Source organism: Hippocampus bargibanti, linkage group LG14, assembly GCF_051943395.1.
Source record: "Hippocampus bargibanti isolate YZ-2025 linkage group LG14, ASM5194339v1, whole genome shotgun sequence".
NCBI classification, from domain to species: Eukaryota; Metazoa; Chordata; class Actinopteri; order Syngnathiformes; family Syngnathidae; genus Hippocampus; species Hippocampus bargibanti.
Genome location: NC_142747.1, coordinates 17,853,943 through 17,873,416, shown reverse-complemented (window position 1 = coordinate 17,873,416; position 19,474 = coordinate 17,853,943). Strand labels below are relative to the sequence as shown.

Sequence of the window (19,474 nt, the reverse complement as noted above, 5' to 3'; positions counted from 1 at the left end):
TGGATTTATATGAGCTTGAAATCAGGACGGCTGTCCAAAATATAATGCAATATATACATATTGGTTTATATAGCGCTTAAACAACAACTGAAGCTGGAACAAAGTGCTAACATGGAAAAAAGGAAAATGCTGCCCACTTGTGGAAAAGAAAAAAAAAAAAACATTGCCAGAGGCCATAGTCAGCGCTTTATCGGCAACCAAGCATGAAAAAATAAACAAGCCGGAACAAATTAGTGAATCGCGCTCTACGTCACATGTTGAATTCCCCAAAAATCCGTGAATGGCAGTGAATGAGTTAAGTATTTTGCAACCTATTTGCGGGCTTCAATTGGCAAACCCCTTTTAGGAGTGGACGTCAATCATAATATTCGCTAATTTCCACTTTCCGCCTGAACCCGGTACATATCATGTCTTACTTGATCTCATTGGCTGTCTCCTCCTCAGTGTCCCGCCTCCTCCTCAGGATGAATATGAGGAAGAGCACCATGGCAACCAGTCCCACCATGGAGCCTAGCGTGGCCGCCGCAATAATGCCTGTGTTGGAAGCTATAAAATAATAACACAACACACATTGTATAAACACACATGTACTGGGATTGTGTGTGTGTGTGTTGTATGGCTAGTCTTGTGAGGACCGCTAACATTTTATACCAGACGTAGTGAGGACATTTTTGACAAGTGAGGACCTTTTGGCCGGTCCTCACAAGTTTTTCATTCTAAAGGCTTCTAGAGGGTCTATATATGCATCTGTTAAAGTTTCAGAGAGGTCCTCACAAATACACCCAAAATGATTTTTTGGTGTGTGTTTTCATTTCACTTGGATACACACACTTTTTACTCACAGTGTGTGGTTATGTTCATACCACAAAAAGTAAAACGATATTTTAACCAAATTCACTACAGGGGTGATTCAGAAACCCCACTCCTATCCAAATGGAACACTAGTTCTTCTCTAAACTTATCATCCATGGTGGTCCTCACTCCTTATCTGGAGTTATCCGGACCTCACAAAACCATTGAAACAGGAATGTGTGTGTGTGTGTGTGTACACACAGGTGATAACTTCCAGGTTAATGGAGCAGCTGTCGGAGCCTGCTGTGTTGCTGGCTCGGCAGATGTACTTCCCCGACATGCTTTTGGTCAGGTTGCTCAGCCGCAGGGTGCCTTGTCTTTCGTCTGCACACCAACACACACGTTGTCACCATCACCATCGCTTTTTCATTACAGACACAACAGCTTGAGGTCATACTACATGTTTGTACTTCACTCATTCACTGCCAGACGATGTGCAAAAATGTGTTCACTCCAGTGCCAGGGTTTTTGTCATTGTCACTCAAATTCCAGAACCCACAGAATATTGAGTTTTAGGACTACGTAAGAAACCTTAGACTCTCTTCTTTCATCAGAAAAAAAAGTTAATTCCTAAGTTATATGGGTCTGGAGTTATAGGAGCTTGAAATGGGGGCAGCTGTACAAAAAGTAAATGTTGGCCCCTCATGGAAAGGAAAATACATTGCCAAGAGGTCTGACCAGCGCTTTATCAGCAACCCTCCTCCAACAAAGACCAAAACCTGAACAAAATTCCGAAAATTCCAGAGCTGGAACATCCTGCAACATCTGTACTGTGAAGTCAGCGTACTAACCAGTGGAGATACTACAGACGCTCCCCAATTTACAAACGAGATACGTTCCAAACGGTCGTTCGTAAGGTGAATTTGTTCGTTAAGTTGCTTCACTCCTATATTTTGTATGGAATGTATGTTTAAGGCTCATATAAATATGTTTAAGGCTTGTATAAGTAACCTGTATTGATTTGTAATGAAAAATAAACATTTAATAACATACATGCTCTATAAAGATATGTGCATGTACAACTGAAAAGAATACTACATATGTAACTACAAAAATGTTAGTCTGTACTGTTGTTCGTAACTTGAATATTCATAAGTAGGGGAGCATCCCTGCAAACTCTGTAGTGCAAATTTGGAGTGCTAACCAGTGGCGATAATACAGACGCTCCCCAATTTACAAACGAGATACGTTCCAAACGGTCGTTCGTAAGGTGAATTTGTTCGTAAGTTGCTTCACTCCTATATTTTGTATGGAATGTATGTTTAAAGCTTATATAAGTATGTTTAAGATTTATATAAATATGTTTCAGGCTTGTATAGGTAACCTGTATTGATTTGTACTGAAAAATAAACATTTAAAAACATATATGCTCTATAAAGATATGTACAACTGAAGAGAATACTACACAACCTCGCATAATAAATCTGCCATTTTGTTGTGGTTTTCAGATGTGTAACGTATGTAGATTATTTGAAAGGATACCGTCATCCATAATGACGTCCCTGATCCACTGCTGAAAATGATGCTTTGGTCCTCTCCTCTTTCATCTAGAACTGCTCCATGTCGCAAACAGGGTACGGCAAGTGCCGAAGAATGAATGACTCTCGGTGTCTTTGTGTTGTCATATTATTTGTTATTGAGTTTTTTTTGTATACTTCCGGGTGAGTGAACGCTGGCGCGTGTGGCTGCCGCTGCTCACCCACAGAAAAACCTATCGTGTGACTGTAAAGTGACCTTGAGAGATTTGAAAGGCGCTTATAAATGAAATGTATTATTATTATTATGACTAAAAATGTTTGTATGTACCGTTGTTCATAACTCGAATGTTCATAAGTAGGGGAGCATCTGTACTCCCGCTGATGTCATGACACAAGCATTGTAACACTGATGTTGACTCATTAGTTACCGTTTTTTTTCCTGTCATTAATCCATAATTTAATCCTTTGCTGGTACATTTCCAACAGTCAGCGTGGCAGCATGCAAACAAAAACACACACGCGCCGCTCTCCATCGCATGCGCGCATATTCGCTCGCCAGATTTTCTTCTCATATTTTCGCACACAAAAAGGTCGCGACATCACGATGGAGAGCGTGTGTCCGTCGCCGTATTACCATTCAATAAAATCTGTCGCTTGTTGCAGCAGCTGCCTTTAAAACAGTGCCATTAAAATAAAAAAAATAAATAAATAAACAGCTCAGGGCAAATCTGTCTGCGATTCAATTTCCAGATAACACATTGAGGCATGTTGTATTTTGTAAAAACATGCTTTGCGGGATTGTAAATGAACAAATGTCGCTGGTTTACACGACAAATGAGTGACGCGTATCAACCGTAGCGTTGCTTTAGCTATTGGAACGTGTTGACAATCATAACTACATTTTGTCTTAAAATGCGTTAACAAGTAGCGGTAGCACAATATGGACCGTAAGGGCCTGCAAGGCCTTCTCTGCCGGCCTAAAAATATCTGAATCACAGACTGATGTTAATTATATTTTGTATATTTTGATTCTTAACTCATTCACTGCCGGACAATGTGCAAAAAAATTGTCCAATCCAGTGCCAGGGTTTTTGTCATTGTCACTCAAATTCCAGGACCCACAGATTTTTTACTTTTAGGACGACATAAACATTCAATGCTGCGTAAGAAACCTTAGACTCTCTTCTTTCATCAGAGAAAAACAGTTAATTTCTAAATTATATGGGTCTGGAGTTATATGAGCTTGAAATGAGGGTGACTGTCCAAAATACAATGCAGTATATATAAATATATATATATATATATATATATATATATATATATATATATATATATATATATATATATATATATATATATATATATATATATATATATTTTTTTTTCAGATGTGTAACGTATGTAGATCATTTGAAAAGATACGTCATCCACCATGACGTCCCTGATCCACTGCTGTAAAGGATGCTTTGGTCCTCTCACACATACACAAATTTACATCCAACACTTTGGTGGCTAAACACCAACCCAGTCTAGTAAGATATCAACTGTCTAGTATTCAGGGTCACAAGCTAACGCTATATTTCATATTTAATACAGAGCGGTGATTCCGTCCCAATGACAACCTAACACGAGACACATAAGTGAATACAGGGAAAGATTTAAAGGAGAAAATCAAAGATACTGGTGGCAAATCAGCCATGTCAACTCATTCATTGCCAGACAACGTGCAAAAATATGTCCACTCCAGTGCCAGGGTTTTTGTCATTTTCACTGAAGTTGCAGGATATTGAGTTTTAGGACTATATAAACATTCAATGTAGTGTAAGAAACATTAGATTATCTCATTTTATCAGAAAAAAATAGTTAATTCCTAAATTATATGGGTCTGGAGTTATCTGAGCTTGAATTGGGGGCGGCTGTACAGAAGGTAAAAGCTGCCACCTTGTGGGAGGGGAAACCATTGCTAGAGGTCTGACCAGCGCTTTATCAGTTTATTTTGAGCTTATGTGGTTATAGAGTTATCTGCATTGAAGGTGGGGGCGGCTGTACAATAACAGGTAAATGCTGCCCCCTCATGGGAGGGCAAAACATGGCTTGAAACAGACCCTCCCCCCCAAAAAATATATAGCGCTTTAACAGCTTAAGCTGGAACAAAAGCGCTAACATGGAAAAAATGGAAATGCCCCTTGTGGAATCGATTTGCTATCTATTAGCTGGCTAGCTAACTATCTAGCCAGCTAGCTGTTGGGTATCTATTAGCTAGCTAGCTAGCTTTCCATCTATTTGAGTTAATTCCTGGTTGAGTAAATGCTGGCGCGTGTGGCTGCCGCTGCTCACCCACAGAAAAACGTATCCTATGACTGTAAAGTGACCTTGAGAGTTTTGAAAGGCGATTATAAAGGAAATGTATTATGATTATTATTATAAAAGAAAAAAAACATTACCAGAGGCCATGGCCAGCGCTTTATCGGAACCCAAGCATGAAAAAAAAAAAAAAAAACGAACAAATTCGGGAATAATAATAATAATCCATTTCATTTCTGCGGGTGTTTTTTTTCTGCGGGTGAGAAGCGGCAGCCACACGCGCTTGCGTTCACTCAACCCGGAAGTAACTCAAATAGATAGAAAGCTATCCAGCTAGATAACAGTGGCGCTCCATCCACGGCATGCTTTTCAAGACTCAAATACATTTGGGAATGGCAGCGAATGAGTTAAATATCCACCGTTATTGTTGATCATTGATTAAATAAAATCATCTGACTATTGTTTATTGTTTTTTTTTTTTTCTCCTTTAAAACTTTAATAGAAATATCAGATTTGGGATGAAAGGAGGAATGAAGTGAAACCCTTACCCATAAACCCCAGGACCAGTATGGGCTGAGGGCATGGCCTCCATTCTTGAGTATGTGTGTGTGTGTGTGTGTGTGTGTGTGTGTGTGTGTGTGTGTGTGTGTGTGTGTGTGTGTGTGTGTGTGTGTGTGTGTGTGTGTGTGTGTGTGTGTGTGTGTGTGTGTGTGTGTGTGTGTGTGTGTGTGAGTTATGATGGAAGGGAAAAAAAGGCAGAAAGAACAAGACAAAAATGAGCCAAAATGGCACTGTGTGATGCAAATGAGGTGGAGGGGAGGAGGGGGAAGAAGTAGTTTTGGGACACTTTAAGTCATTTTTATTGGTGTTTTGCATTTGACTAAAAATATCAGTGCGTGTTTTGGGTATTTTAGATGCTATAAAACGTTTTTCTGATGTCAGTTAGGAAACAAAAAAATGGTGTCGGTTGTCCTTTAAGGCTTAACACAAAAAAAATGGATATAATTACAGTCAGAAAAATATATAGATTTTTTTAACAATACGCCTAGAGTATATGCTGAGCTTTTAGGGCGGAAAATGTTTTTTTATGTCATTTTCTTGGCCTTATTTTGTGATTTCTGAGTGTTTAAAAAGAAATAATAATTTCATTTGATTAAACTGTCCATTTGATTCATTGAAACATTAAAGTCCTGTTCATAACCAATTTTTTTAAAACATCATGTCAATGACAAAATTAAGTTTGCGAAATGCAATATAAGAATCTCAGTCACTTTCCAATATGGGGGGCAAATGTATTCATTACACTTTCACTCAGTGCTCAATGCCTACTGTGAGTGCAAGTGTAAAAAATAAAATAAAATAAAACATAGTCAATAAACACCACCACTTTAATTTTAGGGTCAATATTTTTTGCTGCGTATTTTTGTTATTGTAAGTTTTAGTAAATACCCACGAGCCAAATTCGTAAATAAAAAAAAAGGGAAGTCGATGACGTTAGCCAACAAACAAGCCTAAAGCTCTCTAATTACCATATCCATTTGTTTAATCCTCTCAGAGTGTGTGGCTTTCATACACACTGAATGTTATATAACACTTTTCACTTCAAATTTACCGACAAACCCGCCGTGACATTTTGAAGTGTACATAAACAATTCATTTTGTCATTTTCTGGAAAATAAACCTGAAATTTTGATGGGAATCTTTTTTGGTTGTTTGCCTCCTAGCTCGATGACACATGAACATAACATCCATATGCTTATTTCGCAATCATCATCAGTTTCGATGCTCATATTCAGTGATGGGCCATCAGGGACTGAAAGGCCTTCTCTGCTGGCCTAGAAATATCTGAATCACAGACTAATAAGAATTATATTTTGTCCATGATTCCTTTCATTGCATTTTCCCTGTTGTGCTGCTTTCAGATGCATCTTCGTATTTAAGCTTTTAACCAATCACATTTCTGCCATAATTTGTTACCAGGGTCAGAAATCTATCCCTTCACAATCAGTCCTGAAGGCCCTGGAGCATAAAATAATTGTCGATGAAACCAATCAGATTTTGTGTTGGCAACAAAAGGCCTGCTCAAAGGCACTAAAAACGAGTTTTAGGAAACAATGATTGGCTAGTCACAAGACAATCATAGTATCACGAGCCGCTAGTGATAAGTGCATACTGGCCAGAGCTAGCACATTGCATCTGTTGCGAGCGGAATAAGCAAATACAATTTTGTGTTGATTTAATAGCGGTTTTGTCAACCCACAATGGCTGAAGGAGGAGAAGAAATTAATTTTGTTGCAGATATACTGTAAAAACATTTTCAAGACAGACTTTTCAAGAATAGATGGACATCATTCAAAAGGTTGGAAAACTCCGAAGCTAGCAAAAATAGCAGATAATAAGGCACTTTTATGAGGTTATCATGAATCCACAGTCAAGTTATTTCCTGGCCAACACCACCCTCTAGTGGATGTGTAGTCATATCACACCACACTCGCAGCTGATGGATTCAGAAGTAGCACTACTGAAGGCCCATATTACAAGCCACCGTCTAGCACATCCGTTACACCTATGATTCTCTTCAAAAAGACTGATTGTCACCCATGACAGTCTTCCACTGTGATCGTTTCCTCTGTAGATCTTCGCCTAACTGTTGACCGGCCAATCACTGTGCAGCTATTTGGAATCATGTGACTAGTTTGTTTGTACACTGAGGACCGCGACGGAGATATTGAATCGTGGTCAAATTGGTCCCTTTTAAGGGAAAGTAAAATTCATGCGCAAGTCGTCACTCAAGTTGCACTATGTTGGACAAAAGTATTGACTTAACCCCTTGAGGGACACGGGACTTTTGTCCAAACACTGACGATTTCATTCTTAGTTGATATTTGAAAAGTACTCACTCTGCATTGGCGAGAAGAATACCTCCTGCATGGGGGCGGTCTTGGTCCACTTGTATTGAGGGATGGGCTTTCCGTGAGCTGACTTGCAGCTCAGAGTCACGTTGCCGTTGACGACGGGCTCGCCCGTCATGGTGCATACCGGAGGGGATGGCGGGACTTGAAAGACAAGATGTTAGCATGTAAGCTACTGAAGGATACAACAGATGCTTCAAATATGTCATTCAATGTTATTTTTTTTCTCATTTAAATCCCATTTGTGCTTAGTCCTGTGTTCCTTTGCAGTTCATGTTTATGTGTTTTGAAAGGCACTTATAAATGAAATGTATTCTTCTTATTATATTTGCATCAATCAAAGATACACTAAACTACAGAGAGAGAAGGTGTCGATTAAGGATGTAATGATAACAGCAATTTTGGTATAATTGCCACAATTGTGTTATCATGTCTCAATATTGTAATTGTTCAGATTTACATGTTAGGAACATTAGATACAGATATTTGTACCACAAACGATCCATCAATCAATGCAATGATATATTTGAAGCAAGGGAACCAGCTTATATATATATATATATATATATATATATATATATATATATATATATATATATATATATATATATATAAATAAATTCCTTGTGTGTCCTATATTGGCATAAAGATATTCTGATATATATATATATATATATACACACAGTGAGACCACAATTTACAAACACCTTACCTTACAAACTTTTCGTCTTAAGAACCTCTAATTTATGAAAATTAAACCTTATAATACGCACTATTTTCATAATACACACCCACCACGGCTGGCGGAGTGATCTTCGGCGGAAGCACACGACCGAACAGCGCTCCAGCAGGCTTTTTGCTGATAATTTTACTATGATGGGACCGAAAAAAAAAAACACCACAGGCGCGTGTTCAGCCCAAGAAGACACAAAATAAAAGCACCGTCGCTGAGAAGAAGGAGATAATTGAAAAAAGGAACAAGGTGTGCGTTTGTGTGATTTAGTGGCTATGCTAAATCAATCATTGCTCCCATTCTCCGGAATAGAGAAGCAATCAAAGATGCGTCTGTTGCAAAAAGTGTTTCCGTGCTCTCAAAGTGACGGTCTCCGGCAATCGAAGAAGTTGAAAAAAAAAAAACTTTCTTTTACAGCACAGTTTATTTCTTTAATTACAGTCCTCATGTAATGATCTCTTTGTGACTTTATGATACAATCCAGTGTATTTCTTTTATTACAATACAATAGCACATTTATTATACATAGAATAAGGTATGTTGTGTGTAGTTTTAAGGCCTATTTAGTTAAAAGCTATATTTTATGGAAACCCGGGAACGGATTATTCCCATTTTAATGGTTTCCTATGGGAATTTGTTTTTTTGAGATACACACTTTTCACCTTACACACTCTTTCTGGGAACCAATTAAGTTCGTAAGTTGAGGTCTCACTATATATATATATATATATATATATATATATATATATATATATATATATATATATATATATATATATATATATATATATATATATAGTAAAGTCTCGTTATATCGATATTCAAGGGAGTCCGAAAAAATATCGATATAACCGGGACTATCGATATATCCGATATCGATATAACGAGACTTTACTGTGTATATATATATATATATATATATATATATATATATATATATATAGGTTTATATGACAACTATTTGAAGGAAGCCTTTATTTTCTGTTTGTGCAAGTCATGGTGTGGAATTTCTGATCAAACATAACCTTTGTGTGGTGATGCTATGGGGTGCGTTACCTTTGACATTAAGGCGCATCTGTCCAGAAATGCCAGTGCCTCCAGGTATGATGACGTCGCACACGTAGCGGCCCGAGTCCGACTCCTGCGTGTTGTTGATGAAGATGGAGAGATTGGCGGAAGGCATGGCAGCGCTGAAGCCCGCCCGCTTGCTGAAGTCATTCTGGCCGTGACCCACCTCCCCCGAGCTGAAGTTGATCACCTTTCACGGATATTTGGGAATTAGCAACGGTGGGTGGAGTAAAGAAAATTTTGAATCAAGTAAGAGTTGTGTTATTTTCAAAGGATATGACTCGCGTAAACAGTCAACGGATGAAAAGTGGTTAAAATAGTTTATTTTGACTCAGCAAGTTAGATTTTAAGATTTGGTTTGTGCAGTCTGAAGAGATGAAGTTGATCAAAACCGGGACCAGGTGGCTGCAATACAGCTCCATATATCAATATGCCTTTCTTGATACTTGCACTTTGTACAGTTTTTTTATGCAACAGTTTTGCACATTTATAGTATAAAGTTGACATTTTTAATTTACTATGCTTAGAATATCTTATTTTTCTATCCTTTGTAAAGAGCAATACATTGGGGAGACTAAACAAATTCTCCAAAAAAGACTTTATCAACATCGCAGGGATAGTACTCGTGGGCCTCAATCTGCAGTACATATGCACCTAAAAGCTAGCAACCACTCATTTGACGACAATGAGGTTAATATCTTAGCGAAAGAAAATAGATGCTTTGAAAGGGGAGTAAAAGTAGCCATTTTTAATAAAACAGCAAAACCTTTCACTAAATCGCCATGGTGGGGTGAGGTTCAATTTCGATCATTCCTACAACCGACTTCATAGGCTTAGTTATGCTGATACCAGAGCAGAGCACATGGGGCAGTAATCAGTCAGGACAATAGAAGTAATCAGTGTAGCCGCAGGGAGTAGTCCTCTGCTCCCCCGAACCTAAGAGCAGGGACCAATCATAACAGAGTCTAATTAGTCAAATGATAAGAGTTGAATTTTGCATATCATACATTTTAATTGCATTGGCTGCGCGGCATACGTGTTTGCTTTGGGCAGATTAATCATATAAACAGAAATGGACGTCCATCATAAAGATAATCCCGATATGTGCAGATGGCAAGCGGCGACTTTTCTGATTTTCCCTGCGAGATAAGCCGCCGGGCATCAGACACTGAAACTGTTTAGATTATATTAATCATGCCAAGACGCACGCATACACATATGCACATACACACGCACACACAGTGTCATATAACATTTACAGAGCAGATCTATATGTCATTAGGTTCACTTGCACTACGAATGAATTAGACGTGACATCTCAGAAGAGCAACTCCATGACATGACATAACCTAAAATGGCCTTTTGGTTCATGATGTGCGAAATGTCCTCTCACTTTGCTTTAGAGCACTGAATGGGAATAAAAATGTGCTTGCTGATAGATTCTGATAAAACTTGAAAGGTCTTTACAATGATGCTATATATACAAAAAGTGCTTAAAGGACAACCGACACCATTTTTTTTGTTTCCTAACTGACATCAGAAAAATGTTTTATAGCATCCACAATACCCAAAACACGCAAGCTGATACAGTAAAGTCTCGTTATATCGATATTCAAGGGAGTCCGAAAAAATATCGATATAACCGGGACTATCGATATATCCGACCCTGTTTGCATGTAATTTTCTCCGTGCGTGCATAGAAATAGTATCGATATAACCGGGACTATCGATATATCCGATATAACGAGACTTTACTGTATTTTTACATTTCAAAATGACATCAGAACGATTCAGTTTCAGAAGGTCCCGCCCCCTTGTTCGTGATGTCACACCAGGACGTCTTGCCTTGCTTTGGAATCAAAACAATGGCTTCAGATTCGGAGAAGACGCTTTCTTGTTACTCATCCAGTTATGAACATGATTCAAATAGTTCTGAAGAGGAAAGCATCAATCGGGACTCCAATGTAGCGTCCCAGAAAATGCACAAGATGGCGCCCAAGCTCCGTTGGAAATGGGCTGATTTGTCTGCTGGGAATTTGTGTCAACTAGTATCAAATAGTAGTCTCGGTGGAACACACAACGATTCACCATCGCATTATTTATGTGTTTTCCTTCTAATTTCGCCATCAACACGAAGTTTTCAGAACAAACTGTTCCATAATTTATAGTCACAGACAAGCATACGTAAGATAAGAAATAAAATACAATTATAAATAGAAACAAGAGATAAAGCTACACAGAAAATGCCATTTTAAATAGGTGGGTTTTGAGATGGGATTTGAAGGTGGGAAGAGAATCAATGTTACGAATGTTGGGAGGAAGGGGGGGGGGCAGATCTGCTGAAAGCTCGGTCCCCCATCTTTGTGATATGAAGCAGTTCTAGATGAAAGAGGAGAGGATCAACTCATCCTTTTCAGCAGTGGATCAGGGACGTCATGATGGAATGTGCATGTCTACTACAAGCTAAATGTAAATATTTCTATCAATAATTAAAGGACAACCGACGCCTCCGGACAAGTTGTGTCCATAATTTGTAAAATCACTTCAAATGACTTCTACTGAGCGTGTTTTACAACGATTCCTGCCTTTTCACGCTGGGTCCGACAGGATAGTAATTTCATCTGTGCTGTATGTCATGCATATTAGCATATTTGACAAGAAAGCTGACTTGGACTTTGAAATACAGTAAAGTCTCGTTATATCGATATCGGATATATCGATAGTCCCGGTTATATCGATACTATTTCTATGCACGCACGGAGAAAATTACATGCAAACAGGGTCGGATATATCGCTAGTCCCGGTTATATCGATATTTTTTCGGACTCCCTTGAATATCGATATAACGAGACTTTACTGTATGTTATAAGTTGGTAAAATATTAATGTTTACGTGTGAAATTTTGTTTGTAAAATTGCGTATGGTTCTTTTCTCAGTAGGTAAGGAAAAATTGAGCTGTTAGAAAGGTCACAGTGCCTCGCAAGTTGACAGGTATGCACTGCAAGACAAAAAAAGGCTCATTTAACCTAATACTGTAGTTATAAAGATGATCATGATTATCAAGCAAGTGGAGGATGTTGCATGGTGAACGTCAGAAGGAGTATCGTTGACAAATGACTGACATTTTTTGTAGTTTTGTAGTTTTTTTTCAGCTTTCGTCTCACCTGCTTGGACTCGTTCCCGGTGAAGTGCCAAATGACCGTGTTTTTGGAAATATCCGAGCTGGGGCTGTACCAAGCTTGCAGCACCACCATCTGGCCCTTGACCACCTCCATTTCCTCTCGTGGGATTTCCACTTTTTGGCTGTCACCTGGAACCAAGACACAAAGGTGGATTGTCTAGATCACAGGTGTCAAAGTCAAGGCCCGCGGGCCAAATCCGGCCCGCCACATCATTTTTTTCGGCCAGCGAAAGCAAATCAAACTTGTTAAATTCCATGATGATTGCTAAAATCTAAGCCAAAATTTCATATTTTCGGATGTCAACCACAATAAAAGTCATTATTCTTGACTTCAGATTTGAAAACGAGTATTCATTAATTTGCTGTGTGCTCAATATGTAATATTTGAAGGGATTTAAACATTCTAATGGCTTCCCCAAATTCATAACGACCCTCGAGAGGAAACCATAACTACAATGTGGCCTGCGGCAAAAAATGACTTTGACACCCCTGGTCTAGATTAACAAGAATAGGGATTGGTCTGCTTGGATGCTGAACTGAGCGCAAAATAATAATAACAACAACAACAAACAACAACAACAAAAACAACAATAATAATACTAATAATAACAACAACAATAATAATAATAAGAATAATAATAATAAATTTTTTTAAGCGCCTTTCAAAGCTCTCAAGGACACTTTACAGTCACAGACAAGCATATACAAAATAAGAAATAAAATACAATTATAAATAGAAACAAGAGATAAAGCGACACAGAAAATGCAATTTTAAATAGGTGGGTTTTGAGATGGGATTTGAAGGTGGGAAGAGAATCAATGTTACGAATGTTGGGAGGAAGGGGGGGCAGATCGGCTGAAAGCTCTGTCCCCCATCCTGCTGAGACGGGCAGGGGGCACACAAAGGTGGATGGAGGAAGATGATCTGAGGGAACGAGAGCGAATAGAAATTTGAAGGTCAGATAGGTATGGGGGGGGGGGGCAAGGTTATTGATAGCTTTAAATATATAAAGAAGAATTGCAAAATAATGCTGACTTTAGACCAACTGACCTACGCTGCATTGAATGTTTATGGAGTCTTAAAACTCAATGTTCTGTGGGTCCTGCAATTTGAATCAAAATGACAATAACCCTGGCACTGGAGTGGACACATTTTTGCACATCGTCTGGCAGTGAATAATTTAAGTATTAAAGAACCGTAAAATGGTCAAATGTTCAAATGCCTATAATTCATTCATTCATTCATTCATTCATTCATTTATTGTTGGAAGAATTATGTGACCAAAATGCCATGTATTGCCTATAATTCATTCATTCATTTATTGTTGGAAAAATTATGTGACCAAAATGCCCATGTATTTATTTATTAGTTTTATTTTTTTATTTACCCATTTATTTATGTATTTATTTATTTATCTACCCATTTACCAATTTACCTATTTACCCGCTGACCCATTTATTTACCCATTTATTTATTTATGTATTTATTTATTTATGTATTTATGTAGTTACGTATTTACCTATTTATGTATTTTTGTATTTACTTATTTTTGTATTTATTTACTTATTTGTTATTGAAGTAGTATTTACTAATTACTTATTTAAACGAATCTGCCGAAAAAGGGATGATTTAAATTTGACTGTCAAAAATCAGAAGATGCATCAAAAACCTACTAACGGTCAGTTATACTAAAATGCGTGAAAAATAATATTTTAATTGCAATTCGAATTAAATTTACAGTTCAGAAAACGTCAATTAAACCATTACTGTCCCTGCTACTTCATTTTCTATTTAAATCTGGACAGACAAATAGACAGAAACTCACAAGGCGCCCAGTCACCAGAACCAGACAGCTGTAGCTGGATCAGCTGATCCCAGCAATCGGAGTCGGAGTGCGTCTCCAGTTTGGAATAATATGGGGGAGAAAAGGCAACTGAGAGGAGGTGAAAAAAATGAAAATAAATAAATAAACCAATGAAATAAAGTCCTCGGGAATACTTTGACGAGGTTAGCGCTCAGAGAAAATGGTCAATCAAGAGTATGACAGCCCTGTGATCCAGAGTCGGAAAAACAGCTGGAACATCCACATCTGTTCAGCCGGGAATGTCTTTGTCATTCTGGTGTGCATGTGCAGGGTAGAGGAATTAGGAGATTGGAACTGGCTGGGTTGGGCTGAGTGGCAATGCGAATATTTGGACACGTTGTTTTTTTGACCTGAAAAAGTTTACTTGCTCAGTCTCTTTTTTTTTTTTTTTTCTTCTTGTGGCTCCTGAGGACAAAATGACCTCCGCCTCAGTGGCGCTGCTATTCCTTAATTTCTCAATCTGCCAAATCCTGTTGACTAATCCTTGAACAATCCTGAGCTCAATCCTCTCACCTCACGTGAGGGAAAACAGCTCATCCGGACATGAATAGAATGTAACGTTCACATACACAAATTATCATACTCACCAAAAATTAACAAGAGCTAATTATTTAGCTTGATATGAAAACACCATTGCCGTTTTCCCATCTATTTCGTCATAATTACAGAGGATTAGATGAGGATGGCTAACAAAATTTGACCGAAAGCCGATTACATAGTCATAAAATTATAATATTTGTTAATCTAAGATTTAAAATGTATTAATTTGAGGGAATTGCAAAATTGTGAATTCTGTATTAAAAAAAATAACATGAATATGATAAACAAATTATCACATGACCAATTAATTGAGACATTGCAGATTTGTTCGGACATTATCCATGCTAGCACCAACACAATAAGTGGCTACTATACCCTGTAGCTAGCTAGCTGGCTAGCTTGATAGTTAGATTCACATCTTTCACATCCATCAACCCTCCATTTTTTACTTTCATTCCTAATATTCCGTAGCTTTGGTATTCACAAGATGTTTTTTTACCTTCTGTTGCATGTGTTTATTTCTTTAACTTGCCCCCTTCGCTTCCACAAATCCAGTAAGCGGTCCAATTCCATCGACAGCACAAGCTAGGGCTAACCAATAAACCACATTAGATTTGCTGTGTACATTGTGTAACAATAAAATTAATTTTTAAAAAAAGGGTCTCTGAAAGGTTTTTGGAATCAGGGTGCCTGAAAAAAAAAGATCAAATTGGGTGACCAATTCACCAAGAAATTGCACAATAAGTGGTTACTAAACACTGTAGCTAGCTAGCTAGATAGCAAAATTCACATCTTTCACTGCCATCAATCCTCCAGGCCATTTTCATTCTTTTATTCCTAATGTGGCGCAACTTCAGTATTCATAAGATTTTTTTTAAACATCTCTTACATGTGTTTATTTCTTTAACTTTACCACTCCGCTTCCACAAATCCAGTTAGCAGTCCAATTCCATCTACAGTGCAAGCTAGGGCTAACAAATGAACCACCTCAGATCAGCTGTAACATTATGTAACAACAATAAAATTAATTTTAAAAAAAGGTCTCGAAAAGGTTGTTGGAATGAGGGCGATTGGAATCTGGGGCCTGAAAAAAAAAAGATCAAATTGGGTGACCAATTCACCAAGAAATTGCACAATAAGTGGTTACTAAACACTGTAGCTAGCTAGCTAGATAGCAAAATTCACATCTTTCACTGCCATCAATCCTCCAGGCCATTTTCATTTTTTTATTCCTAATGTGGCACAACTTCTGTATTCATAAGATTTTTTTTAAACATCTCTTACATGTGTTTATTTCTTTAACTTGCCCACTCCGCTTCCACAAATCCAGTTCGCGGTCCAATTCCATCTACAGCGCAAGCTAGGGCTAACAGATGAACTGTAACAGTTGAGGAAGGAGCACACACGCGACTGGTTGGAGAGTGGATCTGTCTCAAACATGGGAAAATGCAGTAAAATATCCTTATCATAACAGAACCACCTTAGATCTGCTGTAACATTATGTAACAACAACAAAATTAATTAAAAAAAAAAGGGTCTCGGAAAGGTTTTTGGAATGAGGGTGTCTGGAATCTGGGGCTTGGTGTGATGCAATATTTCATCTTGATTAATCAACAATGTGCAGACAGAGCACCAATCAGAGCGGATGATCAGGTGGTCAGAAGACTGATGGTGAGATGATGATGATGATGATGATGAAGGGGGGGGAGGGATAATACTCTGTTGTCTGCTTCATTGAGCAGGTTTAGTGTGTCATTCAATTGTTTATGAAAAGGAGGAAAATCTTCACTTAATCCATGGCCGTCTCCATCTGGGATGAGAAGAATTAAAGCTCAAGAGGAATCTGCCAATAAACGCCATTCGCATATGATTCAACGATGGCTCCATCAAAAAACGTTAAAAAAAAATTCCACTTTGCCCAAAGGGGAGAAGTTATGCTTAATGTCTGATAAGTAGATTCTTCTTTTTTAAGTCAATTGTGAGTAAAAGGACAACCGACACCTTCGGACAAGTTGTGTCCATAATTTGTAAAATGGCTTCAAATGACTTCTACTAGGCGTATTTTAAAAAGATTCCACCGCATATAGCTATATTTTACGTTTTAAGACTCGCGCTGAATATTCAGGAAGTCTTGTTATTGAGTTGGTGACGAGTCCGTACGTGACGTCACTAAAGGAACGCCCCTGACCGAAAAAAAAAGACGCATTGTAGCGGTCTTTCCATCACGTAAATGTATTTTGCTGTACTTGTTTGGTCTGGGGACCTCGTGTTGCACCCAAAAGCCGCCAGAAGAGGGCGTCCAAGCTCCATATAAGGAATTTACCAGCCTGTGGAAAAGGTGGTGGCCCCAGGAGGTCGCCATTTTGTGCCTCTTTTTTGGTGAGACATTTCCTCTCAATGTTGCCTCAAAATGGTACGGAATAAATTCTTTAATCGATTGCAAACATGTATGCTTTCCTCTTCAGAACTATTTGAATCATTTTCATAACTGGATGTGTAACAAGAAAGCATAGTCTCCGAATCTGAAGCCATTGTTTTGATTCTCCAGCAATGCAAGACGTCTTGGCGTGACGTCACAAACTGGGGGCGGGACTTTCTGAAAATGCCCAATTCGCAGCTCAATTTTTTGCAGATTTTGGGCACTAAGTCATTTTTATTGGTGTTTTGCATTTGAATAAAAATATCAGCCTGCGTGTTTTGGGTATTTTAGATGCTATAAAACGTTTTTCTGATGTCAGTTAGGAATCAAGAAAGGGTGTCCGTTGTCCTTTAAGTAAAGACCTGCAACATCATCTTCCTTCACTAAAACAAAAGAGGCTGCACACCAGTTAAAGCAATTGTGTCAAAATCAAGACTCAGAGTGTCGTAGGGTGCAGTGCATTTATTTCATGTATGTTTGTAGCTTAATGTAAATAAAGCAAAATAGAATGTTCCCTCTTTGTCTCATATGACACATATTTGTAGTTTTCATTTCAGTAGAAATAGTTCACGTTCATCCCGCTTAACAGATTGAAATATGCATTTATTTAACAAATCCCATCTGAACATAAATGAATCTATATTATTTAAATGTGCTAGTAACTATTTTAAAAACTTTATTTCAAATATATAGCTAGCTAGATAGCGAGATAGAAATAAGTCACTTTTTGTGCCATGAGCTCTATTACACTGTGATGTAAAACCAAAATTCGCCCACAGGGGGCAGCACATTCCTATAATACCATTAGGAAAGGTAATGAGCAGATAATCTCCCGTCATCATTAAAACGACATGATAGTAAAGGATAGCATCAAATAAATGGCTGTTAAGTGCAACAAAAAGAGTCTTATTAGTACCCAAACTAAAATGGTATGGTATTGTGTCATTTCTGTTGAGAGAGATCGACGGAGTGAGAGAGAAAGAGACACCGAGAGATCAAGCTGAGGATAAAAAGTGTGTGGCTCAGTCAAAAGCCCCGAGGGAGCCATGTAAAGTCCTGTGTGAAGTATAAAGTGATCCTCTTTAAGCAGGCCTGCTCTATCTCAAACAGTAATCTCCACAGTCAAAACCATAGCTGAGCAAGTATCTCCATACATTCTTCACTAGCCTCAACACCACTGACCTTATTTTACATGCACAGCTGACACGGATAACAATGCATTATTATTATTATTATTATTATTATTTTATTATTATTACTACTACTTCATTATCATTATTTATCAAAGCTGAAATCCATTTTCTCACTTTCTTTCGTCTGCCTGTCTCTTTAACGTTTAAACCATCTCCCCTCACTGCTGCGTTCTTGACCAATCATGTGGCTTTAACCAAAGACTGGGGGCGGGGAATATAGGATAGAAAAAATGTCGGCAGCCATTTTCTTTTTTGGAGAATGGCTTCACTCTCTCTCTGTCTATAACCCCTCGCCCCCTCACTGCTGCGTTCTTGACCAATCACGTGGCTTTAACCGACGACTGGGGGCGGGGAATAGGGGACCAAAACAAGCCGGCTGCCATTTTCTTTTTAAGAGAATGGGCTCGTTCACGAACGACATATCACTCATTGTGGCAGCTCTGTGTGTATCCCGAAAAATAGTTTGTATGCCAAGGTATAATTTTCATACATTTAACGTTCGTAAACCGAAAAGTTCGTAAGCCAAGGTGGTTCGTAAACCGAGGTATCACTGTATCTAAAAAAATGTGATTTTGAAGGTTTAACATCTCCATTCTGGCCCTTTTTTTTTTTTTTTTTTTTTTTTGCAGAGGCCGCGTTTTGCCTCATTAAGGAACCCTTTGTGTATAAAAGTACGTCACAGAAATTCGAACTAAATCTTCGGACGACCCCGTAAAGGATACGTCACCCAGAAACAAACAATGGGATAATACATTATTCAAGCATTCAATTCCTTTCGCCTTGTTATAATCTTTCTCCATAGCGGCCCAGAAACCGAGCTGACCTTAAATTTTTTTACCAAAGTGAAAACTTGCCCCAGATTTGCCGAGTAGAACAAAAAGTCCCCGACGGAGCGAATCGGTTATTCCGGAAAATTTTGACAGACAGGA

General features: G+C 38.2%; 1 protein-coding gene across 1 annotated transcript in view; it reads right to left on the bottom strand.

Annotated features, from left to right (window-relative positions):
• The window catches only part of esamb (endothelial cell adhesion molecule b), a 48,878-nt gene that overhangs the window by 902 nt on the left and 28,502 nt on the right, over positions 1-19,474 (bottom strand). The window contains 5 exon segments of the mRNA XM_089013767.1: positions 417-546; positions 1,054-1,176; positions 7,535-7,690; positions 9,336-9,537; positions 12,512-12,657. Coding sequence (XP_088869893.1) covers positions 417-546; positions 1,054-1,176; positions 7,535-7,690; positions 9,336-9,537; positions 12,512-12,657 — 757 coding nt within the window.